Consider the following 27662-nt stretch of genomic DNA (forward strand, 5'->3'; position numbering starts at 1 on the left):
GCTACTGATGAACCAGTCGATGGACAAGAGGAGTTGGAAGAGGAGGTGATCAAGATTTACTTGCCGTGGAACAAAAATGGGTCAGTCAGTGAACCTACTGATGTTGGGATTGTGATTGAGGGCATCCCTGTCCTCAGGAGTCTTGGAACTCTTGCCAGAGCCTGCTGCTATTTGTTGGGACTAACATATGCCCTAGACATGAAGTACCCCAAGAGTCTAAAATACAGTTTTGAGGTATTCCAAAAATTAATACCGGAGCTTGGTCCTGGAAACCTTTCTAACAAGGTTCAGAGACTGAAAAATTACCTGTGTATGTAGTTGCTGACTCCTATTTGTCAGGATGCAGAAGTTTTGTTGTGTAGTGAAGTTGTGTAACCTTAATGTGATGAACATTTATCTAATAGGGATTTGAGGTAAGAAACAAACTGTGAACTGTATTACCATTGTTGAGATGTAACCAGGTGGCATGGGTTATGGTCATGTTTTAAATAAAAAATTAATGAAAATGTTCATGTGTGTACAGTGGGTTTGTTTATATTTTGTTTTCATTTGCTATATTGACCTCAAGTGAAGTATTGGGTATAAACAGTAAAAAAAAAAAAGTAATGGTAACATTTAATTTTGATTAATCATAAGTCCAGTATGTGTTAAATTAAGTGAAAAACATAGAGTAAATGTAGCACATTTATTTTGTTTCATAATAGCGTCTTTTTCAGTTGCATCCATTTAATATTTCAATTACTTCTATTTGCTTTTACTGGTTTTGTCTTAAGATTACTGTTATATTTACTTAGGATTTCAACCATATCTACTCAATTTTATGTGAAATTTAAAAAAAATGTAGTTATTCAGATCTACTTAATTTTTCTTACATATATTTTAGGCTCGGTTTGTGAGTTAAATCTACAACTTTCTACAAGAAATATCAGTCCTTTTATATTTTTTATTAATTGATTAATTTTGTGTTTTCCTTTTACACAAATAAAGATATTTCCACCACAAATAAGTACGTTACACAAAGAAATTGTTTGATGTCAGTCAAATCTGAAATTTTAAAGCAGTTGATTAAGGTGAAAGTCAGATTTTAAATTTGCTTATTTTGTTAATAGCATGTTGTGTTATCTTGTTTTTGTGATTTTTATTATAGACTCAGTTGACTGGAAAAAATGTCTCACCTGCTTGTAGTTATGAATTCAGACTTGGTATAAGATAACCTCCCAAAGCATGTGAATTGATTTTCAGAGCAGTAGAAACTGCTACAGTATGGCCTTATTTTCAACTGAAGGGGTTTGTTTTCAGTAAGCGTGGTATAAACAAAAACAGACACATTATCACCTTTTAACTTGATAGGGCAAACTTGTTACCAAACGGTTTCCTGTTTACATATTAAGAAGTCATAAGCAGTTAAGGCTACATGCTGCGGCTATAACGATGCTAATGTGAGCAGTGAAAAGAAACCAAAACATGGAAGTTGCCGGAAGCATATAAAAACAAAGATCTAAAGATACTAAAACAGAGGTGAGAGGAATTGCAGAGTAGGTGATCATTTTCTGTTTGACGCTGAAAAATTTCTTCTGAAGATGGTTGGCTAATGTCACTCAGCATGTGTTGCTGTAAGTGAAGTCCTTGAACAAATGGAATGTTCATTCATATATTTTCCAAAAAGCACAAGCAGAAACAACTGTACAATTTATATTTAGAATAAAACATCTACAGTATATGTTTTTAACAATTCAAATTCAGCCCAGCAGGTTGTCATGTGATGTTTTTTTTTTCCCCCTCCTGGATTGACACGTTCTTAGAACGTATTCTGACATTTAGACGGCGCGCGTTTCAAACCTCATTCCTGGACTCAGCTCACTCTGCCTTTCGTTACTGAGAGTACCAGAAGCGTTTCCACAGTCGGAACAAACTCGAAAACGATCGTCTTATTTTTCTCTACAATGTATCTGTAAGTACTTGTGTCGTGTTTTCTTGCATCTTTAAGGATTTAAGCTCGGTACTGGTCATCTAAAATGCAGTCAATTTTCAATCTGTTGTAACTTGTACATTTTTGATGTTGATTTTAACTGGTATAGAAACATGTCTTATCATGGGAGGTAGTTGACATGTTTTCTTTCAGTTTTATTCAAAGTTTCTTGGTGCAGTTGTAATAAACTTTATGTCAAGTCTGTAGCAGGACTAGTGCGCTAACATGCAAATGTCACTTTTCAGTTCAACTGTTCAAAGCCAGAGCAAGGCTCTGCCATCGGTGACCAAATGTTTTGGGGTCACTCCTCCAATCAGCGTGGACCTGCCTGAAGAGGCGGACTTGATGAGGACAAGAAATATGATTGACATGCTGACATCCTATGATATCTTCGAGGGTGACTTGGAGCTTCAGCACATGTATGACACACCTTTTTCCATTTCATTATTTCCATATTGTAAAAAGTACAGTTTAGATAGTGAGAACTAAAATAACCTTTAGATTTTTATTGTGTTTTTGTGACTTTGCTTTTATGCAACTTTCATGGCTGTTTCAAAAAAGAAAAATCGATTAATAAGTAAATGCAAGTGGCATGCCACATGTTGGAGGGACCATGGCATGTTTTGTTTAAAAAAAAATGACACTGTTTGAAAAAAGCTTTTTGTGTTTTCTTTGCAGTGAGAAGGTTATTGAAAAAGTGGAGTCAGTCTATAAAGAGTGGCTTACTGAAACCTGTTTAAGTATGGTAAGACGTGTTTTTATACACCTTTCTTGTTGTTTCAAAAGTATCTCCATATATGATAGTGTAAACATTTGGTTGCAAAGATAATGCATTCTTATTATAACTTTGTAATTTTAGAACTTGCCTGAAGTGGTAACGGCCAAGGTGGGGGGCAAGATCTTCCCCTTCGGCTCTTACCATCTGGGAGCTCACATGAAAAGTATGTAACAGTTTCTATACCAAACTCTAGGAGTATGTTAAGACTGTGGCAACTTGTATTTCACAGCAGCTCGTGACTTTGGTTCATAAAATATGATAAAACTGTTAATTATCCATAAATTACAAAAATTACTTTGCATTCATATGAGTCTGTGCTGGTTTGACAGGAGCTAAAATTGACGCCCTCTGTGTGGGACCTGGTTTTCTCGAGAGAAAGGAATTCTTCACCTCATTCTACCAGAAGCTGCAAGCGCAGAAGGAGGTCCAGTCCATATGGGTATGCCATATAAGTGATTCAGTTCGCACAAGTCAAACATTTTTCTCTCTAATGCAACAAGAGACTGACGATATTATTGTTTCTATAGCCCGTTGAAGAGGCGTTCGTCCCAGCCATCAATGTGATATATGATGGGATTGAGGTAATTTAGCTAGAGGAAAAAAGAACCTCGACAATCTTTAATTAACGTTTTGTTTGCATGTGTTTAAGTCTCTGTTTTTGTGTTGCTGTTATTTACTAGATGGACTTAGTGTTTGCCCGGGTGGAGCGAAGGAGCATCACGAAGCATATTAACCTGCTGGACGACAAGTTTGTAACGGGCGTTGATGAACATTGTGTCAGGAGTCTCAATGGTAAGTATAAGATGAAAGATAAATACCTGGTATATTCTTTACTTCAGTGACAATAGTGTACCAATTTGTGTATTTGTGGTTGACTGTTTTTTGCCGTGGCTGTCCGTATTAATCCTGTCTCATGCTCTTTTATAGGCTACAGACTTACAGAGGAGATCCTGAGAAATGTGCCGAATCCGTCAAACTTCAGGCTGACTTTTAGAGCCATCTACCTGTGGGCCAAACGTGAGTTGCAAAATCCCACACAAAAATTACACATATGCACAAACAATTTCACACACTGTGTTGGGTTTAATTCTTAACCGGACTACACGTCATTAACTGCATCTGAAATCATTCTCTATTTTACATGTAGTGCACTATATGTACTATCTGACATTTTGCATCAGCAGTTTAATTAGTATGCACTTTATTATGCTGTAAAAAAAAAAAGGAACACAATGTAATGAAACATCAATGAGCAGAGCTTATATTCTACTGTCTGTCAAAAAACACACAATGCAGTATTTTATATAGATGTACAATATTTCAAACAAATGCAACTGTCTGTGGTGTCGACATTTGCTACCAGCCAAATTGCAATTTAGCAGAAATATACAATGCACATGTTTACTGTGTCTGCGTGGAGACTTCTTATAATACTTAAAGGCAGGGTAAGGTGTAGGTCTTCTGTTTGATAGTGTTTGTAATCCTGCTTTGTACATATATAGTTTATTGTATTTGTATTCACTTCCCCCAAACTTTACACCTTTTTGGAGCAAACTTTAAATATAATAGTGAGATATATTATATGTATATATAGTACAAGGAGGCAGTTATATGAGAGAAATCAGAGCAGGCTGTTGTTAAAACTACGAAACATTTTGAGCGCTGGGCCTTAATCCCTTTTCTCCTCCTCGTGTGTCTCTTCAGGGCGTAACATTTCCTCCGACGGGCTGGGATTCCTGGGTGGCATTTCATGGGCCATAATGGTTGCCCGAATATGCCAGGTTTATCCAAACGCTACGGCGTCCACCCTGGTCAACAAGTTTTTCAAAGTCTACGACATGTGGTGAGTTGTTCAATTTCTGGTGTCCATGATAAGTGAAAAAAAACTTGAAATGGGCTGAAAGTCGGGGGTAGTCTGGGTAATTTTACTTGACCATGAGTGGGAATAGATAATGACATGTTTTTATGATCTTTCGCTCTGAAAATGTTGCTGCATGAGAATCTTTTGTATTGAAAAATGCAAAAGAGGATGAGATGATGTTGAGAAAATGTTGTGTTTTTCTATCAGGGAGTGGCCAATCCCAATCGCCTTGAAGAAACATGAGTATCGCGTCAGCAAACTGCCTGTGTGGGATCCGAGGGTAAGGCCTCGCACAAGCATTTTAAGTTGCAAACATAAAATCAAATGTCCTTAAAAGCACAGATAAACTGAAAATACTGTGTTAATCTGCGTTTCCAGCGTAATCCAGGTGACCGCGCCCACCTGATGCCTATCATCTCGCCAGCATACCCAGAGCAGAACTCCGCCTGCAATGTGACTCGCTGCACCTTGGCCATCATGAATGAGGAGTTCAAGAGAGGTATGTTATCACTCAGCTGATTTTCTCTCCTCTTTGACCACAAAATCAATCTGCCAGGAATTTCAGTGACTGTGCTGTCATTTTGTATGAAGTTTATTCAAACTTCTTGTTGATTGTACCGAGTATACAAAGTATTAAGGCTTTAACAAGTTTCCCTTTGTCATTCACAGGCTTCACAATCACTGAAGACATCCGGCAGAACAAAGAAAGCTGGACACAACTGTTTGAAATTTCAAACTTATATGAGCAGTGCAAGTATGTATTACATAGTCTGAGGAGGAAAAGGAGGATTTACACACTCACACTCTTTTTAGTTACTGTTTATCATTTAGATATATTTAACATGTACGTCTGTGAAAACTGATGACTTTTAAAAGAATAGATTTGCTTGTGAACCCTGTAACAAAACAAAAGTTTTATTTGCATTCTGTACTCTTTATATACTGTATTGTATGTACTGTATGGCTTACTCTGAGTTGACTTGAATCCATTTGTTATTACACTGTGCTTTATGTTGCATCAAGTTGTATTTACATTTTAAAATAGGCTACTATACGCACACTATTTTTAAAATGTTTTTATTGAGCATGTTACGTTCCTTCTTGAATGCCTGTTTTTTGATTAATGTGCAAAACTGATTTAGCAAACTTGCTGGTTATTATTGGTGTCATTACTTATTTATTTATTGTGTGACAGACGAACATTTGTACCCGATTGTACTTGTTTAATGCTGGTTTAAATGAAGCTTTGTCTGTCTCTGTGCGGATTCACACGTTCTGTAAATCAGACCTAAATTAATACCATAATATAATAGTGATTGTTTTATGGATTAGCAGAGTAGATTTTGCTGTAATGAAATGAAATTGGATGAAGCTTGTTATCAAAGAAACATTTCTCTGATAAGTTGTTAAACTTATCAAAGAAATGTTTTGCTCGAATCAGTTGTTCATGTGTTCTGTCTGAAATATATTTATTGTTTCTGTAATTTCTATTGCATTTATTATATTGTCCTGTTTCAATAAACCTGCTGGTTTGACTGAAACTTTTTCATTAATTTCATCTGTTTATCTTCAATGACACAATAATTTAGCAATCAAAGGGTCAGAACAGGCATTATGTTTTTTTATAGTACAGCTACTGATGTAGTTACCAGCGCGGGGGAGTTGTGCTCAGCCTCCGATGTTATTTATGAATATTACGTTGTTGGGATAAAAATAGATCCACAGGGGTCACAAGGATCATAAGTCAACACAGGTTTTGTCTTTTAAAATGGTTATGATATGATGAAGAAAGGTGTCCATCTTTGCTAAGTAGTGCAGCCTGGCCTGCTTGAAATGTTGATCATGAATTCCTTCAACAATTAGTGAAACTGGAAGTATGATAAATATAGTAAGACTTGAATCTTACTATATTTATCATACTTCCAGTTTCCTTGTGCTGTCTGTTGCAATTGTTCTGTCTCTTATGTTTTGAAGGCATTTCTCTACGCTGGAAACAACGTCTGCTACAAACAAGCAGGATCCAGACTGGTGAGTACACAGAGCAAATAACGGGATAAGTTAAAGTGAAACTGCAACAACTGCAGACATTTTTGGAGACAATCTGACATCTTTGGGCGAGAGTACTTCTTATTCATGCCCGTGGTTCTCTTTGAGGGAGGAAACCGTTTTAATATTTTATTTCCAGCTGCTTTAGTGCTTTCCTCTTTCTGAAAAAAAATGTTTTGGTCCCACAACAGGGTCGAGCCAACGGGGAGCCGCCAGCTTCCTGCCACTGCAGCTGTCAGCGCAGGCCAACCGGCAGAGAAAAGGAAAGGCTGGCCTCAACCTCTGATGCCAGCAAAGAGGAGCAGAGTTGACCAGGTACGCCAAACTGTGCTTTGATAATGAGAAAATTTCATTTTAAAGGAATTTTCACATTTAAGGAAACAAGCAAATTAGCCTGCTAGCCAAGATTTAGAAGAGATTGATACAGCTTATGTTTGTGTGTCAAAAAAGCTGCAGCTAGCAGCCTGTTAGCTAATCTTATTGTATCTCATCAATCAGTAAGTAAGTAAGTAAGTGCTAAATGATGGTTCTTGGCTTTGTCATGGGTTATATTTTGGACTATTTCCTGCCTGGGTGTGATTCTGACATAAAGGAGCATGTCTGAAATCATTGGGAGTTTGATGAGCCACTTTTATTTGGGTGAATATTTATAAAGAATTCTTTAAGGTAAAGTTTATTATAAGTGATTTGTCAGCCAAGGCAGAACCGGAAAACAAAAGAGTGCAAAGTGAAGATCTTTTAGCAGCAGAAGCTTCTAACTGTAGCCATGAAGGGCACCTTTCAGTCCTTGCACCTCTGCACCTCCAGAATGAAAGAGCCCTGGAGCTCGCTGCCTAGTAGTAATGTTGAAAATTGGCATGCCAAGACCCCCCTTTACAAGGGGTTTGTCTAGGTGAGCCATGGGTATCCTGTGTTATTTATGACCCCATATAAATGGCATTATGATAGAATCAAGCTGCTTAAAAATGGTGCATTAACGTGAATTGGCAGGTTTTGAAAATGATCTAAAAACCCGGGTAGGCTCACCATTTTTATTGCATTTACCCATCCAATCATGGATAAGAGAAGTATCCTCCATGATTCATGTTGATGTTCTGTCTGAGTTTCTCTATTGATTCTGTGAAATTAAATCTGAAAACCAGAGCTGGAAGTCGCCTGAAGAAGAGACCAAGGTCAAGCCCACAGTGAGCCGCCAGCTTCCTGTTGCAGCAGCTGTCAGTGTAGCCCAACCGGCCGAGAAGAGAAAAGGCTCGCCTCAACCTGAAATGCCAGCAAAGAGGATGAGAGCTGTTGAGGTACGCCAAACTGTGCTTTGTTGATGAGAAAATGACATTTTAAAGGAATTGTTTCATTGTTGTTTTGTGTGGTAAAAAAATAAGCTACAGGTAGCAGCATGTTAGCTTATCTTATTGTATCTTATCTATCAGTACAAACACCAAGTAAGAGTTCAAATGTTCATGTTTGGTTTTGTCATGGGTTACATTTTGGACTATTTCCTGGCTGACGATAAGTCTGATTAGGAGCCACCCGTAGGCGTTATGCTCCAAGTGACTGGCAAAGTGTGTGAGACAGACTCCGGTCTTTCGCCTTGTACCAGATACATTTAGTTTTAGGAGACGAATTTGCTTTCCTGATCCAGTTCTTTCATGAAAAATGTTGCAAACAAAATATCTCCCATTCTGCCCCTCTCAGGTTGTGCCTGATGACGACCTGTCCGACCTGTCCGACCTGCCTCCTAGCACCTTCATACATGCTGCAGCGAAAAAAAGCACCATCAAGCTCAAACTTCTCAGGTACAGACAGAGTTATAATATAGACTTCTTACTTTCCTATATCCCTGTATGCACTTCTTCTCTCTCCCATGTTCGTCACATGACAGACTCAGCTACATAGATGGTTAGAGTCATGGAAGATAGAGCTGCATGAATGTTACATTTTTTACCACTAGAGGGCAGTGAAGTCTTTCTGCTGGGCTTTTCCTCAACCATAGCAAGGGGATGGGTACTCAGACGCACTGTTCAAAGACTGGTCACTTGGTGACAGCAAAACCTGATGCAATTCAGAGTTGAGGTAGCATCCTGATATGTCGGTAATATTTCTATCAAAGGGTCTTTAAAGGAAAGAGATACAGATTTTATAATCTTAAATGAATTGATTTGCAGAGCAGTAATGGTAGTGCTAAGAATAATTTTGTGATGCATTTGTGAGGATGATTTATAATGTTGTGCTTTTAAAAGAAGTATTTTTATTATACTCAATATTCAAACATTTTAAACCGAAGTTGTACTAAAGTGAATTGATGCAGCAACACTTCTCTCTTCATTGTTTGCCTGAAATGCAGTATGTCATAAGTTGAGGGATTTGTGCCAGACGAGACACTCAGATATTCAACCATAGGGAGCAGAATCATAACATGGCCTAGTTAAAGTTTGGGAGGGATTTTTATGCTTAACATTTTAAAGCTGATTTTATCAATTAAAACTTTTTTTAATCAAGGCTATAATAAAATCCTGGGAACACGATCAATACTAACACTTAATATTTGGTACACACTTTTTTGCTTTAAGTAATGTACATTTCCCTTCAGAAATTGGACAGTGTGATGTCTGAACCCTTTGTACTTATACGTTTTATTTGCACCCGTGGGTGACCCACAAGGGAAGGGGTTTCACATGCCACTCTTTGAACTTCCAAGTCTTACAACCTTATGTCTCCTTGTGTCTTTTACAGTCGCCACTTCTGATCGAGCTCCTGAGCAGGAGGAGAAACAACATCATCGACTTCCTGCCAACATTTTATTGACTTCTTTATTTCTTTATTGATTGATTTATTGCTTGATTTATTTGTTGATTTCTTTATTGATTGATTTATTGCTTGATTTAATTGTTGATTTCTTTATTAATTTCTTTATTGCTTGATTTAATTGTTGATTTAATTGTTGATTTATTTGTTGATTTCTTTACTGCTTGATTTAATTGTTGATTTCTTTATTGATTGATTTATTGCTAAATAAAACTGCAAATATTGTAAATACTCATATTGTCATATTGTTGCAATCATAAAATGATAGTGTAAAATACTATATGTCATCCTGCAGGGTTTGAATAAAAGGTTAAGCACATATACATTCTGGTTGATTGAAACTGAAAGTTGATTTTATGAGTTTTTAATGACAGTGTTATCAACACAAAGATATTTTCAGTGTCTCCACAATATTGCATGACATTCAATGAATAACCTTCAGAGACGTCATGAAAGCAACAGAAACAGTATAAAAAGGAAAAAGCTGACAACAGCTGAGATATCATGCTTTTTCTTGCTAATCTTGTATGGAAACATATCTGCAGTCTCAGTGGACTTCAGTGAGTCTCAGATAAAAAAGAGACTTACTGTATGTAACTTTCTGGCAGCAAGATCCCTAAACAGAGTTTTTGCCGAGCCTGCAAAGTATTCAGAAAGATGAAAGAAAAATGGCCGACCTGCATGTCAGTACTGAGCAGTGTGATGAGTGAAGGTGAGTGAGAACAAATGAAAACACACAGGACGAATGAAGTGAAACTGCATGAAAGTTAAATATGAGCTAATGTTGAAAGCTGAAAGTTGAAATGAAGGGTATTTGTACAAATAAGATTGTCACTAGAAACTGACTTGGTATTGGTATGAAAAATATTTAATGTTATAAATAAGATGACAAATTGAAAAGAAGGGAGGTGACATTAGCTCATAAAGAATACAGTAAAAGAAATATTTGAGTGATTAATTTATATGGTTACAATAACCAATAATCTTATGGTATCTTGAGTTTTGTAAAACTCTTCATAATGCATCTCTTAAACCTTTAAAGTATGCAAAGTCAAAGCAGAACCACATTCAGAGATACTTTTTTAAAAATGTGCTTATTAATTTGTAAAGTTAACATGATTAAGACTTTAAATGGAGTTGAGTTAATGACCAAACAAGTGATGGACAGGTGTTAATCATTGTCCCTGCAACACTGTCACATCATCCAATGAGAACTATGGTACTGTAATCATAGTTCTTAGTCACACCCAACAGTGTGAAATCAAAAACAAAACATTGATTTAACCCTAACCCCATCATGTAAAAGATTTCTTAATTTTAATTTAGCTTAGACCAGAATATGAGCAGGTCACAGTGTTTGACCCTGAAGATTCTGTAAGGGGACAGGGATGGATACATTTTCTGGCAGCAAAGATTTTTCTTTTGCCAAATATGCATCCCCCTGTTTTTATGCATCCATCCATTAAGTCCATTTACAGAATCTTTAGGGTCAAACATTGTTACCAGCTTATTTTGTGGACTTTTTTTGGTAACCAACAGTAAGAGCTGTAGTAGTTCTGTAGCTGTGAAGTAACACATAAAAGCTGGGCTAAATAGGAGGTGAAGTTCATTTCGACAGGTAGAATATTGCACCACATCTGCCAAATAATTTATCCACACCTTTTCTTTAATCCACGGTGTTGATATTAACCTAATAATAACATTGGCTAAAATACCACCGAACGCCAAGCAGCCAAATTAAACTCTTTCAGAGTTTGGCGTTTCTTGCGCATTTAAAAACACAACACACGTTTCAGTCAATCGTTTAAGAAAAAGTTTCTTCTGCAGAATCATTAAAACATAAATGACACAAAGTGCTTATAAACTATAGACTTGAGATCAATTCTCATCACTGATCAACCCACACAGAGAAGAGTGACATCGTTTTTAAAATGCACACAGCCGTTGATCGCGTTATAATGAGCGGTGCGCGCTCGCGCGAGGTGCATGCAATTCTCGGCGGGCAGGCATTACTCGACACAACACCTGCTACAGTATCTACATGAGATTATCAGTGTGATTGTGGTCACAGCCACAGGGAGCCGCTGTGGTGCAGTGCCGCAGTGTTGTGTCAATTCCTTGCTGTCAATTATTATTTATATATTTTATCTTACATGTATCAGAATTACACTTTTTTTTTCCTTTTAAAAACGTATTAGCACATATTTTTTATTTTGTTTGTCTATTGGTTACTGCTGTCATGAGCTGTTATCAACACTAGAGTGTGTCCTTTTCTAAATTCTCTAGATATGCAACACATTTTTCATCCTGCAGTTTGTTTTTCTATTTTTACCCTTAATAATTATTTCATTCTTTTAAGATCGTGATCATACATCATCAATTATACATCTTTAAATATTGCCTTTTTTATTTGTCTCAATTACTTTCTAAGTAAATCAATTTTGCCATGCTCCTATACTATAACCAGAAGCAATGAACAAACAATCCCAGACTCTCAATATAAAAGCTCCTAATCATACATGATTGTAAAAAACAAATTCAGCCAAACATAACTCTCAATATGATTGTTTACATGAGGTGTTATTAAACGTAAAATCCAATGTACCTTATGTGGAACACACTGATGTATTCAGGCAGAAATCACATCATGAGGGTAGTAATTTATTTAAACGAGTAATGGCCTGGTGGACGAAAATCTGTTTGGCATGCCCTGGTACATCAGTAGTCTGACGTCCATCCTGTGTATAAAAGTTGATTTAATATACTTAATGATGGTGATCTTCTTTCACTTTCTAGTCTTTCAATCTATTAAAACAGAAATAGTGAATGTAAACTAAATTGCAAACTTTAAAGCCCCTGAGTTGTAAGTAAAAAGCTTGTTCTTCCTTATATTCACAGTTTGGTAAATGTGTATCAGTGATCTATACCGAACACGACATATTGTGAGATGGTGCAGCAACACAGTTCAGCTTTTCATCTATTTGGCACAAATTGACAACAATCCTGATAAGGCTTTGACACTAAACACTGAAAACACAAACACATCCATGTGATCTGGTCGGGCTGGGAAGAGTCCCCACAATCTCCCAGGAGTCCAGCTGAGGGTCATATTTCTCAATACTCTGCAGATAAGTCCCCTTTGAGTAGGAATAACCTCCTGTTACATAAATACAATCATTTATCACCGAGGCCCCACACTCCATCCTCCTCTCCTTCATCACTGATATTTGTCTCCACTCGTCGCTCTCTGTGTCGTAGCAATCTGCGATCGTTGTCTGTCCACCCACCAAATACAGCTTGTTGTTGAGAGACACAGAGCACAGCCCGTACTCTGGAAAACAGAGGATTACGAATCAGAATACAGTATTCACCTTATTAAATCCTGGCTCTTCCTCTTTTTTCCTACCTGGATGGGGACTTATTGTAAAGATACTCCACTCGTTGACGTCTGGCCTGTAGACTTGGATTTTTTCATAGGTGCAGTTTCCTCTGTATCCATAGTGGCCTCCAGTCACATAGATTTTATCTCCCATTACGCAGGCTGTGGCATTTCCTACACCTGCGAAGGAAACAGAGGTTAAAGGTGTCAGCTGATCAATCACTTGCATCAATAAATGTCATTGACTCAAACCTCACATAATATCACCTAGAGGTCATGTGGAAAACTTGCTAGCACACAAATTGCTTATCATTCAGCAGATTGGGAGCAACATTAACATTCATTTGGAGTATTTTTCTGGGCACCTGGGCAAAAGCAAGCCAAATATTCACTCTCTTTTAGCTCAGTTTTAGGTCTCTACCAACTCCTGTTTTAAATACTGGCTATTTAGCTGCTAATTATTATATGCACCAGCTGGCTTACTGTCTTCTGGTGCTTTGCAGGTAGCAAACAGCGGGTTTTATTAGCGCTACAACCAGCTGCCTGGTTCTGGGAAACTGCGCGGTCAAACATAAACAATGAGCTGAAAGACGCTAAAATGTGTTGGAAGAGTTGGAAGATAATTCTCTGTAGGTGTGTCACAATAACCAATTCCAGTGATCTAGTGTTAATCTAGACATTTTAGTTGTGCAAATTTTAGTTGTAAAAATTATGAAAAAACAAATTTTCTGAGAAAGAAGACCTTCTGTTTGGATTGTTTTGTCAAACAGCTGTTCCAAAGGTCAAGGGTGAACCTTTGACCTCCCTTTGTTGTGTTGCGTTTCCTATTAACTGCGTGAACACAACAAGGTGCATGAATAAACTTTGACTATGGAAACAATCTTACCACAAATTCTAACTAACAGGTCTTGAGGAGCTCGTGTCGTGCGTACCTTGGATCATTTTGGCCACAGGAAACCATTTCTTCTTCAACGGATCATAAAATTCTGTGTCTTGCTCCGGCGCTCCTCCTCTATAGCCTCCGATGGCGTAAATACAGCCATGCAGAGCAATGGAGCAATGGTAGTATCTTGCTGTGATCATGGGGCAACCCTCGGTCCATTCATCATAGTCACAGTTATACACAGAGACTGTGTCCAGAGCCTCGACGGTGTTTGTCATGTAGCCACCTGTCACGTAGATATTTGCTCCCAGTAAACTGACGCTGTAGCTCTCTCTTGCAGGGTCAGGCATGTCTTTTCCCTGCACCCAGGTGTTGCTGATAGGATCCCAGATGTGGACTTCACAAAGCGGGTGCCAGTAGTATCCACCGATGACGTACATGCTTGATGACATTTTTCTGCCTGCAGACATCTCCTTGCCATTGGACCTTAAAGCCTGAATAATCACAGATTTTAGTTTTCCCTCACTGTGTACTAAGCTTTGCCGGTGCACCTCTAAAGTAGCCTTGAAGCATCTCTCATCCAGCTCCAGATGAATGCAGCGCAGCAAGTCTGCAGCATTGTGCACACGGTTATCCAAGTTATAGCTCACCCATTTGGATACAGCTTCAATCAACACTTCATCCCTCTGCACGGTGAGGTTCTGAGCAGCTAAAACTGACCTCACCCTCTCATGATCCAGCTCAAAGAACTCCTCCTGCAGAATGAGCTCTGTGAACCTGCTCAGCATCACTCTGCGGGCCTCCCTCTCCAGGCTGGGACACAAATGCAGCTGAGCAAAAGCGTGCATGCCGAGGCAGTTTCCCACATCCAGGAGGCGAATGAGAAACTCCTCACATGCTTGTTTCACAGAGAGGAACTGAAGCAGGTCTGCAGCCTCCAGCAGGCTCTGCACGTTGCTTTCAGTGATGCACACCTGAGCCGTGTACACATAGTTCACCAGAGCACCCAGGACGACACAATCCACCCCGGTGAGTTTGATGACACTGTTGGACCTCTCCCTCATATCAGCTGTGAACATGACTTTGAAATAGGAGCTGCGGGCTGACAGCAGTGCCTTGTGGCAGTTGAACACCTGGCCGGAGTCTCCACATTGCAGGGAAACGTCCGTGAACATACCACTGATGTAGAAATGCCTGAGAGCGTCCAGGAGCTCTGCTGCGTGGTCTCCATCACAGAAGTCGTATGTGTAGATCTCACTGTGGTTATGTGACATTGTATATCTGGAGGGATGAAAACATGGCAGTGATCATATGACCTGCTGTATGGACAACAAAGCAATATCAAGGGGTCACGTTCCCATTTATAATTAATTGCAATGCGAATGTCCCTTTGTTGACCCTTTAATTCGTAAATAAAAGGCTTACAAAAGCAAGAAAAACTACAGACTTACCTTCGACCTTATTCCCATGAATGACCCTTGCTGTCCACACTCATTCAGCTCTGTCCTCTCTTCTCCACAACACATGAACCTTAATTTAGCTCGTGCAGGACAGTCGCACGCAGCTCGATCCTATTTTGGTATTCCTGCGCATCGGCCATCCCCCTCCTCCTCCTCCTCTTTTTCTCCTGCAGCAGGTCCTTGACAAAACCAAGCAACCATTCAAGAGGAATCACCCCCAACACCGATATTTTTTTCTCCGAGTCTAAATATAACCTCAATCCTCACACAGTCCCGTGATGCATTCGCGGACGGCGCATTGGTGCACGTAACTGGCGATGCAACAACGCTAACAGAATACAAATCTTATACAAATAAGCATCGTCTTCAGTGCAGCACAACATGAAGCCACTGTTCGCCATTCATGTTTTCTCCCTTTTCTTGGCGTTGCCATGGCATTTTGAACCCAATTCCAGGGTGGCCAAGGCTTTACCTAATCCTAACAAGGATTACCAGCACAGTGCACAATATTCATGCCTGCACAAGATCTCAGACCACATGAGCTGCTCTGGAGTAATTTACAAAGACTTTACATTAAATGTCAACGAAAAAGAGAGTGTAACGACGCTTGAAACATTAGACAAGTACGTGTGTAAAACAGTGGTGAATAGCGTTTTCAAATCCTTTAAGCATTTATTTCAGTGAAAGTTGGATTTAAAGCCCCTGCGAGTTTTTAGCTGGTTATCAAACGGACCGAAATTAAGTCTGATGCTTCTTTATGACCAACAAAAGCAAACAAGACTATCAGCGACAAGATTATTTCTATAGTTATTTTTAATACCTGAAACTGCTGGCAGGAGGTAGGTGTCAGATGAAGCGATAAACTGCAGGCTGCCTTTGTTTACATTGTCCAGGGCAAACATTTAAAGTGAGTGATTCACATGTCTGTTAAAGAAAGCAGGATAAGAATTTTTTTTGTTAAAAACCACCACTTAAGCATGTACAGGATAAAATCAGCTAAGAAATAAGAGGTATGGCTTTGTCCAAAGGGGGCGCCAAAATCAACACAAAAATAAAAGTTTCTCAGAGGAGCTTTAAGTACTAATTTAAAAGTGAAGAGGATTGGTATGCAAGGCCAGACCATTGCAAAGGGGTTCTTTCATATACAACATAAGAAATGTTGGTATCAGGATTCAATACTTAAAGCTGTATCAAACTTATGAGCTTCTTTTGCATAAAAACCTTATTAGCTGTCATGAGCACTGATATATGCTGCTGTTGTCTTGACCGGGTCCCTCTCTAGAGTGAGACCCCTCCTCTTAACGAGATCAGTAAATAAAAGGTTGAATTAAAAGAAAAGTACCCCTGTATAATGTCTAATATTATAAAACACAGCTACAGTTGTCGTAGTAATTATTAGCTACCTATAAATAAAATTAGCTCCATCTCTATATAATGGAAAATACTATGAAGAATAAATAATATAATAAATAAGAGTTGTAGTAATAGTTTGTAGCTACTTACGTTATTCAAATTAGCTCATTAACATTTAATAGAGCTGAAATAAATCTCTACAAAACTGGATTCTTAGGTTATGTTGCAGGGCTGTTGTATTTGTATTTGAACTGTACATTTGTGCTTCACAGATTGTCAACTTGAGGTGAAATTATAAAGTTAACTAAAGGGGGAAAAAACACTCAGTTGTCATTTCTTTAAAAGCGTTCTTACAGTTTTTATCGTAAGTGTACTTTTTATTCAGTATTTGACATCTCTGCTGAAAAGGATCAAACAAAAAAACGAACAGCACACGACAGAAACATTTCATTAAGTTTTTACTTAAACAAAGTGCATGTAAACTGTCTAAACACTGGAATGTTATCAAAAGATCAACTTCTATAGTTGTTAGTTGTAAACGTAGGGACCAAGGTTAAACATGTTAGACTCTTGTGAGAACTTTGAGATTTAGAAAAGCGTTGCCGCTGTCATCTAAATGGTGAGCTGCGCTGCCTCCTTCACCAGAGGCTTCAAGGCACCGAGGTCACTCAGCAGGGAGGACACCCCGACACAGAACCACAGATCCCCGGTGCGGTCTGCGGGAGCACTGAAGGACTCAATCTCCACTCCCTCTGCGGCCAGACGTCCTAAACAAAGAACAATCAAAGAGAGAAAATAGGTGTGATTTAAGGTGAAAATAACTGCTGCTTATTCCATAGAGATCATAACTCAACAACCTCGCCTAACCACTTGAACCATAATGATCACCTAAATCTTCCTTTTAGCTGCTTTAAGTTACATACATTTGGCTGTTATGTTCCACTGCTACACTAAAGCTATGTTCATCCAGAGTGTGTTAAAACAGAGATCAACCTGTTGTAGCTTTCAGTTATGGCCTTATGCAAACAACTCCCCCTTAACCTTTACGGATAGTTTCTTACCAGCCACTGAGGAGAGGAGCTGAGGATTAGCAGAGGCCTTGAAGAACAGCAGATTTCCAGTGAGAGACACCGGCTGTCTGAACACACTGTCACTCAGCGCCAGCAGCACCGGCACACCACCTTGAACGGAACCGCTTGCTTTGTAGCTGCAGCTGTTGGACATGATCTCCACCTTACACACACCGCTGGCCCCGTCGGACACACAGTGGCTCTGGTTTACCTGAGGAGTCAGTTCACACAGATTTAGAATATTCTAATGCTTATAATCGTCATGCAATGTTTTTGCATGAGAGAGTCAATGTTGTACCGTGATTCCAGACTCCTTGGCAAGGCTCAGTACGTTTATGAGGTTCGGGCAACAGCCAGATTTGTGGTTCAGGAGTCCAACAAGGACTGAAGAAGTCATGTAACCAGTGGAGGACTTCATGCAATCACCTGGTTTGAAGACAAATGTTTATTCCAGTATTAGACATTTTAAAGCAAAATTGTTTTTCAAATAAAGTGCATCTTCATAAATTTGCATCGTTAGCTCATATACAGCAGTCTGGCTTGCCCCTTGTAACAAGCACAGTTGCTGTTTCACAGTCATACCACCAGAGGGAGGAAGAACACCATTATCCTCCCCCCTCTTTAGGCCATCGTTTACCACAAACTGGTTAGACTAGTGACTTAACCTTGAGTAGTGATTTGGACATGACTGAACGGCTTCTCAGCAGTAGTGCACGACTGCAGCACGGCTCCAACTGCTTCCCCGAGTTTGATCAGCTGGTGGGATTCCTGGGAGAATGTGCTGGCCAAAACCTGTGCATTTACCTACAAAAAAAGGAGAAGACATGGAAAGAGTCTACTTTTAAGGACTCAGTGTGATCGTGAATCCTAAGAATAGATGATCCCCATCTCACCGCCTCTAATAATATTGATACTACTTATGGTTTTAATGAAAGGCCATGCCTTTGTTCAGCTTGCAGGTAAATGAAGTTTGTTTAAAACAAACCAGCGTCTTTGGAGACCCTTATTACAGTTGCGATGGTGTCTTTGTGAGTTCTTTTTATATTTATGATGGTTCCTTTAATATTCTAAAGACTTTAAGTTCATTTTTTCAGTTTAGCGCCAAAATAAACTCTTATCAGCATAGATGAGTCTCATATTCTACCTGTGAGTCTCAGGAAAAGATGTCAGGGAAAGGAATTAAAAACTGTCATTTTCAACTTTAACTTAGAGCAGTGTTCAAATCCTTGCAACCACAAAAGGATTGGCCCCTGGAAAAAGCCGCTGTCAGTCAAAGCTGGTGTTCTCTATAATCCATAGAAGCAATAATATTTGAAATTGACGCCACAGCTGTGGAGAAAGTTGTACAAACAGCACGTGGTTTCGCCCATTCTACATTCCTACAACACCCAGCGTGCATTGCGCCCCTCCCTCTGAAAGGAACGTTCCAGAAAGAGACGCTGGAGTGACATACTACTGTTTTCCCTGCAGGCAATGGCTCAGAGTAAGTCTAAAAAAATCTTCAGGTCTGCAGTCTACATTTCAAACCTGATGATTTTGAACGAGGCATGACATCAGAGGCGGGCGTCCTAGATTGACGAATTGAGTTTAGCAAGCTCCCTGGCCTCCTCCAGATGACGTGTTTTATGTGGTCTGCATTTTTTTCCTACCATAATGGCATTAGCTCCCCATAATAGCATGATTGGACAGAGTTTGAAAAGTTTTAAAAAGGTACATAAACACAAAATAGAACTTACTGCTCCAACCAGCTTCTTGCCGTTCACCATGTCCACAATCTGCAGAGCGATGTCCTCCCCACAGCGAGCCTGAGCCTCCTTGGTGCTCGCTCCCAGGTGAGGAAGGCTGATGACATTGGGATGTTCGATCAATGAGCGGTCCTTAGGAGGCTCCTGCCAAAAAAAACAAAAACGCATTAAGTAAGTTTCAGAGCAACATGTTATTAATAACAATTCCCTGTAGTCATTTAAAGGGACTTGTAATGTGCAAAGTTAGATTTTTAATGTGAAGACATGGTCCAGTAATCTTGCCTCCACGAAGACATCGAGCCCCGCTCCTCCACACTGTCCGGACTGCAGAGCTCTGAGGAGAGCGGCCTCGTCGATGATGCCGCCTCGTGCACAGTTCACAACCTTCACGCCGTTCTTGCATTTGGCAAATGATGCATCATTAAGCAAACCTTTTGGAGGGGAAAAAAGAAACAATTAAAAAAAACACATACTTTGCTAGTAGTACTCATGATAGCTATTCAATGTTAAACTCACCGACAGTAGAGGGCATTAGAGGAGTGTGGACAGTGATGTAGTCACACAGGGGCCAGAGCTGCTCGAGGGACATCTGCTCCACCCCCCAGCTGGCTGTCACCTCAGGAGGAGTGATTGGATCATAGCCGACAGTCTGAAAAAAGAGAGCATCTGTTTCATCTAAATATTAAAAGGCGAAATTAACCACTTTGAAGTGTCAGGAATAATCCCTTTACTTACCCTCATGCCAAATGACTGCATTCTTGAGGCGACTTCCTTTCCGATTCTTCCGAGCCCCACTATCCCGAGTACCTTTCCGTACAGCTCTGCACCCATGAACTGTAAAATCGGAAGCAAAACAAAGATCCAAAAACTGTGAGGTGTCACATCCGATTAGCGATGAAGAGCTGAACAATGAAGCCAACCATGCGACAGTGATCGCTTTGTGTGCACAGTCTCTCAGTGACCACAGGGCCAAACAAAAAATCTCTGCTGACCTTTTTGCGATCCCAGTTTCCTTGTTTCATTGACATCGCAGCTTGAGGCACATGCCTGAAAACAGAATGGGAAAATTATGGCACATTTGCATTAGTAGAAACAAAAAGGACATGATCATGTTGCCCATAAAAAACATGATTCGTCTTGCCTTGAGAGGCTCATCAGCAGGGTACATGTCAGCTCGGCCGCACTGATCGTGTTACCGCTTGGTGTGCTGGGGAAACAAACCACAGTTAATGGACAGTGTGATTCAAACCAAACATGTGCAGTGAACGGAGACTTACTTCATGACAATAATACCCTTTTTGGTGGCAGCGTCGACATCCACATTGTCTACACCAGTCCCAGCTCTCCCGATGATTTTGAGATTATCAGCAGCATCGATCACATCGGCCGTTACCTTGGTTGCAGATCTCACTACAAGGCCATCGTAGTCCTGGAATAGGGAGAAAAACATACCATTAGTTTTTCTTCAAGCCCACAGACTCACTGTGTGTTCGTTACTTTGTGGTACTTTGATTGAGTTTTTATTCAATTGTACCACTAAAGCACAATTTAAACGGACGTGATATGGTCATTAAACTCATCATTTCTACCTCATCTGGTCGCCCTGACTTCTAAAGCAGCATTGTGTCAAACTTAATACTTAAAACTTAATAGCGTTAATACTTAAAATCATTTTAGTTTAAGTGTACACAATGTACAGTCAACTCAACCAAAACCGCCTCCCCGGGCTCTTTAAGGCTGGCTCTGGTGCTCTGGTTTGTTTGTGGTGTAAAAACATACAGACCCACCCAAAGGCCTGTGTCAACAAGACCGTCTCCGGAGCGGTGAAAGTGAGCTAAAGCCTCTACAATCATTTTGTAACTGCGGCAACGTGTATGTGTGTCAGCTCGTTAGTGTGGAGATTTTCCCCAAATCAGTTAGTGAACGGTTAAACTAGTTTTGTTTACTTGGATGTAATTTGACAGTCCCCTTTTAAGAAGTAAGCGAAAGGTAGCATTAATACAGAAGCTATCCTCCAGTATTATTATGGGACAAAACGCCTCTTTTCCCAATTTTATTATACCTTAAATAAGGTCAAGTTGAAGGCTCCACTAAGATAAGACAAGACAATATTTACCCCTATTGGTTTTATTGTAAAAAGCCAGTGTGAACAAAGCTAAGACGTTTTTTTCTTATGAATTAATAACAAGTTTTAGTATAAATGAATCCAGCTCCACTTGAACTGCTCCAGTCTTCCTCCCCTTTCAAGCGTGTAGGTTAGGAGAACCTGAAGTGCTCAACAAAAATGCTAAAAGCCAGTGTGTAATTTGCAATTCTGGGCTCCCCCTCTATATTTAAAAGGGCTTATTGTACAGCAGTGAAAATATAAGGTTCTTATTTCCAGGTGTTAAAACACTAGTAAAATCAAATGAGGAATTATGTATTCCATTTTTACTCATATATACCCTTCTTCATCGTCTTACAATGGGTTGGGGGATAAGCAGAGGAGGTTTGTTGCTTTAAAAAGAGTTAAAATTCTGCTCCCTGCAGATATTCTGCATTAAACTGTTAAAAGCCTGCTGCATGTGGTACTCACAGAGAGTGATGGGAGAATGGTTAAAGTCTGGGATGAGTTGCATCAGCTTCACAAGGGGCGGTACTTACACTACAATCAATTCTGTCACCCCAGTCTGGCAGAAACGTGTCCGGCTCAGAGGGAAAGCATAAGTACTTAGCCAAATAGGAAAGTACACACGTCTTTCATTAAATTTCGAATGAGAAAACACAGGTGCTGCGTGTCCTTTATAATGTTTCCCCTACCACAAGTGCGGGGGCAAAAAAACCCACTCGCTTTTCAACTGATGCTTGCATAAGCGAACAAACTTTCTACATGATCGGCAAACGAGAGCATGTTGCGTAGAAGACATGAATCAAACCACACCCGGTGCATGTGAAGGAAATTGTGCAATACTAGGTGCTAATCTTACCTTTATCTCCGCGATTAATTCATCCTTCTTCATGTTCTGTTTCTCCGTCACTCGGATGCCATTTTCCTCCAGGATGGCCCTGCAGCGAGGGTCCACACTTTCACTGATTAAAACCGTCTTGATGGAGATAGGGGCCATCTTGGTAGCTCTGTGGGCAAGCGGTGCTGCTGGTCGGCTGCTGATGCCTTCTTGAAGTAATATGATGGACACGGGAAGTTATTTTCCCTCTGTTGGTTTTGAATGGTTATCTCTGATTTAAGACAGCCCCCTTTCAGAGTAAACCCGCCTCTCGTGCATCGCCTGCTCTGACGTCACATAAAGAAGGCCATCCAGGATGGAGAGCAGTTTTGGCAAATGCTGAGACCAGTTTGATACGATTATAAAGCCATAAAGAGCTTGTTTATTTATTTTACAAAACTCACTCAAGTCCTTCATTACAGTGTCATATAAAAGGGCTGAAATATTATCTGCTATTACATTTCAAAATACTTATCATGCAGGAAGACACCCCATTCAGTGTTAGGCTACATTATTATTCACCTGTAGAATATATACCTATAATATGTGATTTGTTTAAATGCTTTATTTGCCCTGTAAGCAATATTAAACATGTTCATATCTGCCCTTATTTAACACCAGAGGCTCAGGAGAGTCCATTTTGCCCACTCCTAATTTACCAGACGCCGTTCATCACCTGACTCATTAGGCCGCACATGACAGGCCCCCTTGTCTTAGAGCCAGCTGAGTAGTTTGACCTGACTGTCACAGTCCTACAGTATATCTGCTTTAAACACTACTTTTTAAACTGTTTGTAGTTTGTAAGCAGAATCTTGTTTGTTTCCCTGCTTGTTTTACTCTAAACAGAACTAGAACATGAATCGATAGGAGTCCTGCAACAAATCAAATCTGTTGTCATGTGACTTTGGTCATATGACTCAATGGCTGGATTAACTTCAAGGCCTCAATTTCACAAAATGTTCATCTTCACATGTGTTTTTGTCTTAATGTGTCATGGTTCCAGGTTTTCATGTTCTGTCATTTTTCATTGGTCCCTCTCCCTCAGCACAGGGGTCCTATTTTATGCAACTTTATATTATTTCTCCACTCTAGGTGACAGTTTTTTTTCACTTTTTACTGCAAACCTTTCTCTGACAGTTTTTTATTTTTTAATCTCATATGATGAATACAAAATGAAATAAAATTTCTCGATGCCATAGATTAAACTTCTCAGCCGTAAATAATAATCGTTATTATGATCAAATCAAACAATAAACACTATTTTCAAATAGGTCATTCTACATTAAAGTAAGTTATTTTAACCTTTTGTGTTTTTATCAGGCTATATTCTAAACCTAATACTGAATATTTTTTAACACTTTGAATGCAGGACTTTCGTTTGTAACACAGTTTGCACTGCAGCTGTTTTACATCTATGATGTTACATTGAAACAGGAACTTTTGGAGCACACAGCGCCCCCTGCAGTCCATCAGCAGAAATGCTTATGATTAGCTTAAGCGTTGCCTGGATACAACGCAACAGATAGAGCTGAATGTTACCTGGTACGAGTTAAAGCTAGCTACAGTAAAAGTTTTTATTGTCAGTTTTTAATTTGTACGTAATATAATAAATAGATTTCAATGGCTTCTGTGGTTCAGTACGGCCGACGAAGAGGCTCCAGTAGGAGAGGTGAGATCAAAAGAAAAAGTAGTTTTGGTTTAGCTTAGCTAACCTTTCTGTTCGTAACCTAGCTCCTGTTGCTAGCTGACCATATAGGTAATATATTAACGGCAACAGTAGGCTAAAATTCTGCAACAGTAAATAAATATCTGAATAGTGTAAGAGAAGCTCTGAAAACTCAGGAGTTGCTTAATTTCCATGCATCTTTTCTCTTCAAAAGAATACAACTTCCTGTGTAAATCTTTATTTTACATATTTTTCCAGTATTACCTTTGCAGTTATGTTCTGGAAATAGAAGGATCCAAATTCCCCATACCTTTCCCCATAAAGAAACGTATGACTATGATTGTGTATTTGAGTATTTACTCATATTTTCTGTCGATGCTGTTTCCAATTTGTCTTCAGAATCCCAATAAATAATTCTAATAGAGCAGAAACAAATGCATTTATTACATTTAAATCGATGTTTAAATTGAATTGAATTGTATTTATTGTAAAATGAATATATCAGAATAAGCTTTAAGCTCTCCCTCATATCTTCCTGTTAGTGTTACATTTAAACAGTAAGGTAAAAAACTATGCAACTCAGTCACTTAATTGATAAAAATGATATTGATATGGCAACACATAATATGGTGGCAGTATGGTGTATATTATATAATACATAGTAAAAAGTGTGATTTTCTGTATTAATTATTACAGTCTATACCTGAAAACCACCATCTAAGGTACAAAAAAGTGTTCTTGTTATGCAAAAGGATATTCCTTTAAGTCAGGACCACTTACATAAAAAAATTCAGATGACTTTTCAATGCCCTTAAAAAGAGTGGATTCTAGAGTTTGGCATAAAAGAGGTCTTTCTTACTTTTTTATATTTTTTAAAGTGGTTTCAGCTGATGATGCCAACAGGATGATCCAGCCACAAGACCTCCAACAAGTCGCCGTCCTAACCAAGGCTGAATGGCGAAGGATTCAAGATGAACTGAACCAAACTAATAAAGACAAGGAGAGCATGAAGGAGGAGGCAAAACAGAGAGAAAATCTGCATTTGCAATCGAAGGAGATGGTGAAAACGTGGTCCAATACCATCGCTGTAAGTTGTCTGCACATGGATAAAAAGATGTGCTTGTTAAGTGGCAAAAAGCACTACTTATACTGCAGGTTAACACATTGGATGTTTACATTTATTTAAAGGGTCAAAGGCAAAAAAAGCTAGAGGCGAAGAAGATCCGGGAAGAGATTGAGGAGGAGAAAAGGAAGCAAATTGACAAAGAAGAGGCCGAATATAAGGAGCAGAAGCGGAAAGAGGCCGTTGAAAAAGCAAAGACTCAGCTGTATTATCAAACAGACCGTGTTAAAGGCTTACATGTAAGTTTGGCTTGAGATTACCGTCTCTCTGGTGTTTGTAATATGATAATGACCTACTGTTACTTCTTCCACAGCGTGCTCTCTTGCTGACGGAGGTGCTGAAGGAGAGGGAGGCTCAGATTGAACTGAAGCAAAGAATCCAGAGCGCCAACAAAGATGTGGACAAAAAATTCATAAACATGGTTCGGACCAGAGAGGACGAGGCTTTGAGAAAAGAGCAGGAGAAAGCCGTTGGGAAAAAGCTTGAGAGACGGGCTGTTGCAGAGGACCTGAAAAACAAGTAGGTCTCACACCAGACTCGATAAGCTGCTTTGAATTCCAAACAAGAGCTAAAGAAGATGCAAAAAAAATGAGAATATGATACCTTTTTCTTTAGGATTAAGGAAAAAGAGCTAGTGAGGGAGCAACAGAAGATAGAAATCAAGAAGGAGGAAGAGGCAACCCAACAGCTTCTAGAGCTCTATCAGTGGGAGCAAAGAATGGAGGAAGAGAGAGAAGCAAAGCAGAAGAGAGACCTGTTGCAAGCCCACCTGGTAGGGTCTTAGCAGCACAGGTTATCTTGCATCCTTATTTTATCGCACACACATTCACGTTCGTGTGTTTGTCTTTGCAGGAACATCTCACCAACAGGGACCTCATGAGAGCGGCAGATGCGCAAAAACAAGAAGCAGAGGAGCAGCAAAGGAAACTTTTTCTCTCTGCAAAACAAAAAATGATGAAGTTGCGGAAAGACAGAGAAAAAGAATTGTTTAAGTAAGGCCAAGAATAACAGCAGTAAAATAGATCCTTAGTTGTCACAGTTATATGTATGTGTTATTGTTATTCCTCAGTGAGGCCCAGGAGCGCAGAGAGAGGATCATGAACAAACTGACGGTAACACAACAGGAGCAAACTACCAGTGAAGAGGAAAGGATCGCAAAGGCTGTGGCTGAGCAGGAGGCAAAACAAGCTCAGCAGCAGCAGGAGGAGCATGAGAGGAGGGTTACTGCATTGAAGTTGATCGCTGCACACAGGGAATTGATGGTAACACAAGTTCAGAAGCTGCACCTGGGTCATTTATGTGGGGTTATAACCTGTGGATTCAAAGGACTTGTAGAGTAATGTCTTCTATTATGAAATCTTGTATTATCCAGTACCAGCTAACAAATTGCTAACACATCTGTAACACAAACTGTCTGTCATCAGAGACAAGAAAAGGAGCAACGGGACAAGATAGCTGAACAGAACACCCGAGACGCCCTTCAGGCCAAGAAAGAAGCCGACAGAATATTTTCTGAGAAACAGAATCGGAAGGCTCAGAGGATCAAAGAAGATGGAAAAAAATTACAAGACTTTAATGCAATGCAAATGGTAATGTTCAAAACTACCTCCACCTCATCATTACACATATGAATAGTTTTGGTTTTGTTTTGGGCCTCTAAAAGAAGACATTTCTCTTTCATCCTTCCAATACAGGCTGACAAAATTGCCAGACATCAGCGTTTAAAGAAAGATGAATACCAGTTTGAAGTGCTGAACGCAGAACTCATCGCTGAAGAGGAAAACAAGTTTCAGCAGTACTCGCAGCAAGTCATCGGTGCAGCGGCGAAGGCTCAGAGAAATGTGTTTCCGCTTTGCAAAGCTGCAAGAGAAGGGATCGGAGGAGGGCTCGGCCCCGTTTCTGGTGGAGTCAGACCTAGTTACCTAGTTCAGGACTGCACTGGTGCTCAAATGCCTCAGTATGTGTCAGGGGTTACCCAGAACATTAAGAAGCTTAATGAGGCCGCAGATATTCAAGACGCTAAGAGGAGACTTGGATTCACATGGTGAGGTCTCTTTTGAACATCCTGTTTTAGTAACAACCTGAAAATATTTAGACAAATGCTGCGTCTAAAACAACTCCATTACTCAGTGTTGAATGGTAGATTGGGATTTTTTATACTTGTCGTTATTTTGCATAATCATATGCAGATCGAGTGCTGCAAAACTTTTTCCAACCCAGACCCACCGCATAATGAGCTTAAATAGCGTCCATGGAGTGTCCCAGTGCTGTCATCGATTTGCCTTTGCCGATCACACTCCCCGCACCATGGACGCTATTTATTTTGTCCTGTTTGAGCACCGTATGATGGTGCATTACTTTCAGGTTGTTGTGCTCCACTATATAGTAAGTAGGGAATGACTTTGCACACATGTATTTGTATGAATGCTGCATTCTGTGTATATAAACTATGCAGAGCAGAGATGATTCATTCGGGTTTAAATACTGACTCTGGCCAAGCTGTACAGAGCGATTAATCAGCCCTGACAATAAGACGCATGAGT

The 27662-nt window shown here is 39.6% G+C and overlaps 4 protein-coding genes across 4 annotated transcripts; 2 read left to right on the forward strand and 2 right to left on the reverse strand.

Moving 5' to 3' along the window:
• Nucleotides 1-1573: 1573 nt before the first annotated feature.
• Nucleotides 1574-6132, forward strand: LOC138592462 (poly(A) polymerase type 3-like). Its single transcript, XM_069663277.1, has 11 exons — nt 1574-2388; nt 2648-2714; nt 2829-2910; nt 3077-3186; nt 3275-3328; nt 3428-3539; nt 3675-3764; nt 4452-4590; nt 4816-4888; nt 4987-5107; nt 5278-6132. The coding sequence occupies exons 1-11, from the start codon at nt 2195-2197 to the stop codon at nt 5469-5471; spliced, it is 1236 nt and encodes a 411-aa protein (XP_069519378.1). The 5' UTR covers nt 1574-2194; the 3' UTR covers nt 5472-6132.
• Nucleotides 6133-12096: 5964 nt separating this feature from the next.
• Nucleotides 12097-15355, reverse strand: klhl23 (kelch-like family member 23). Its single transcript, XM_069663525.1, has 4 exons — nt 15170-15355; nt 13768-14999; nt 12863-13015; nt 12097-12787 (listed from the first exon to the last, which is right to left on the reverse strand). The coding sequence occupies exons 2-4, from the start codon at nt 14990-14992 to the stop codon at nt 12477-12479; spliced, it is 1689 nt and encodes a 562-aa protein (XP_069519626.1). The 5' UTR covers nt 14993-14999; nt 15170-15355; the 3' UTR covers nt 12097-12476.
• Nucleotides 15356-16864: 1509 nt separating this feature from the next.
• Nucleotides 16865-22529, reverse strand: phgdh (phosphoglycerate dehydrogenase). The gene is made up of 12 exons (XM_069663349.1): nt 22313-22529; nt 20624-20775; nt 20488-20553; nt 20339-20393; nt 20082-20180; nt 19863-19995; nt 19629-19777; nt 19338-19490; nt 18267-18405; nt 17900-18027; nt 17593-17812; nt 16865-17298 (listed from the first exon to the last, which is right to left on the reverse strand). The coding sequence occupies exons 1-12, from the start codon at nt 22448-22450 to the stop codon at nt 17144-17146; spliced, it is 1587 nt and encodes a 528-aa protein (XP_069519450.1). The 5' UTR covers nt 22451-22529; the 3' UTR covers nt 16865-17143.
• Nucleotides 22530-23950: 1421 nt separating this feature from the next.
• cfap210 (cilia and flagella associated protein 210) lies at nt 23951-27167 on the forward strand. The gene is made up of 9 exons (XM_069663796.1): nt 23951-23999; nt 24884-25083; nt 25185-25358; nt 25433-25638; nt 25735-25891; nt 25972-26111; nt 26189-26381; nt 26544-26708; nt 26814-27167. Exons 1-9 carry the CDS (start codon nt 23951-23953, stop codon nt 27165-27167), a joined length of 1638 nt encoding a protein of 545 aa, XP_069519897.1.
• The last annotated feature ends 495 nt before the right edge of the window (nt 27168-27662 follow it).

Source organism: Semicossyphus pulcher, unplaced genomic scaffold, assembly GCF_022749685.1.
Source record: "Semicossyphus pulcher isolate SPU_LCO1_2020_fin unplaced genomic scaffold, fSemPul1.0.p SCAF_15, whole genome shotgun sequence".
In the NCBI taxonomy this organism is placed as follows: domain Eukaryota; kingdom Metazoa; phylum Chordata; class Actinopteri; order Labriformes; family Labridae; genus Semicossyphus; species Semicossyphus pulcher.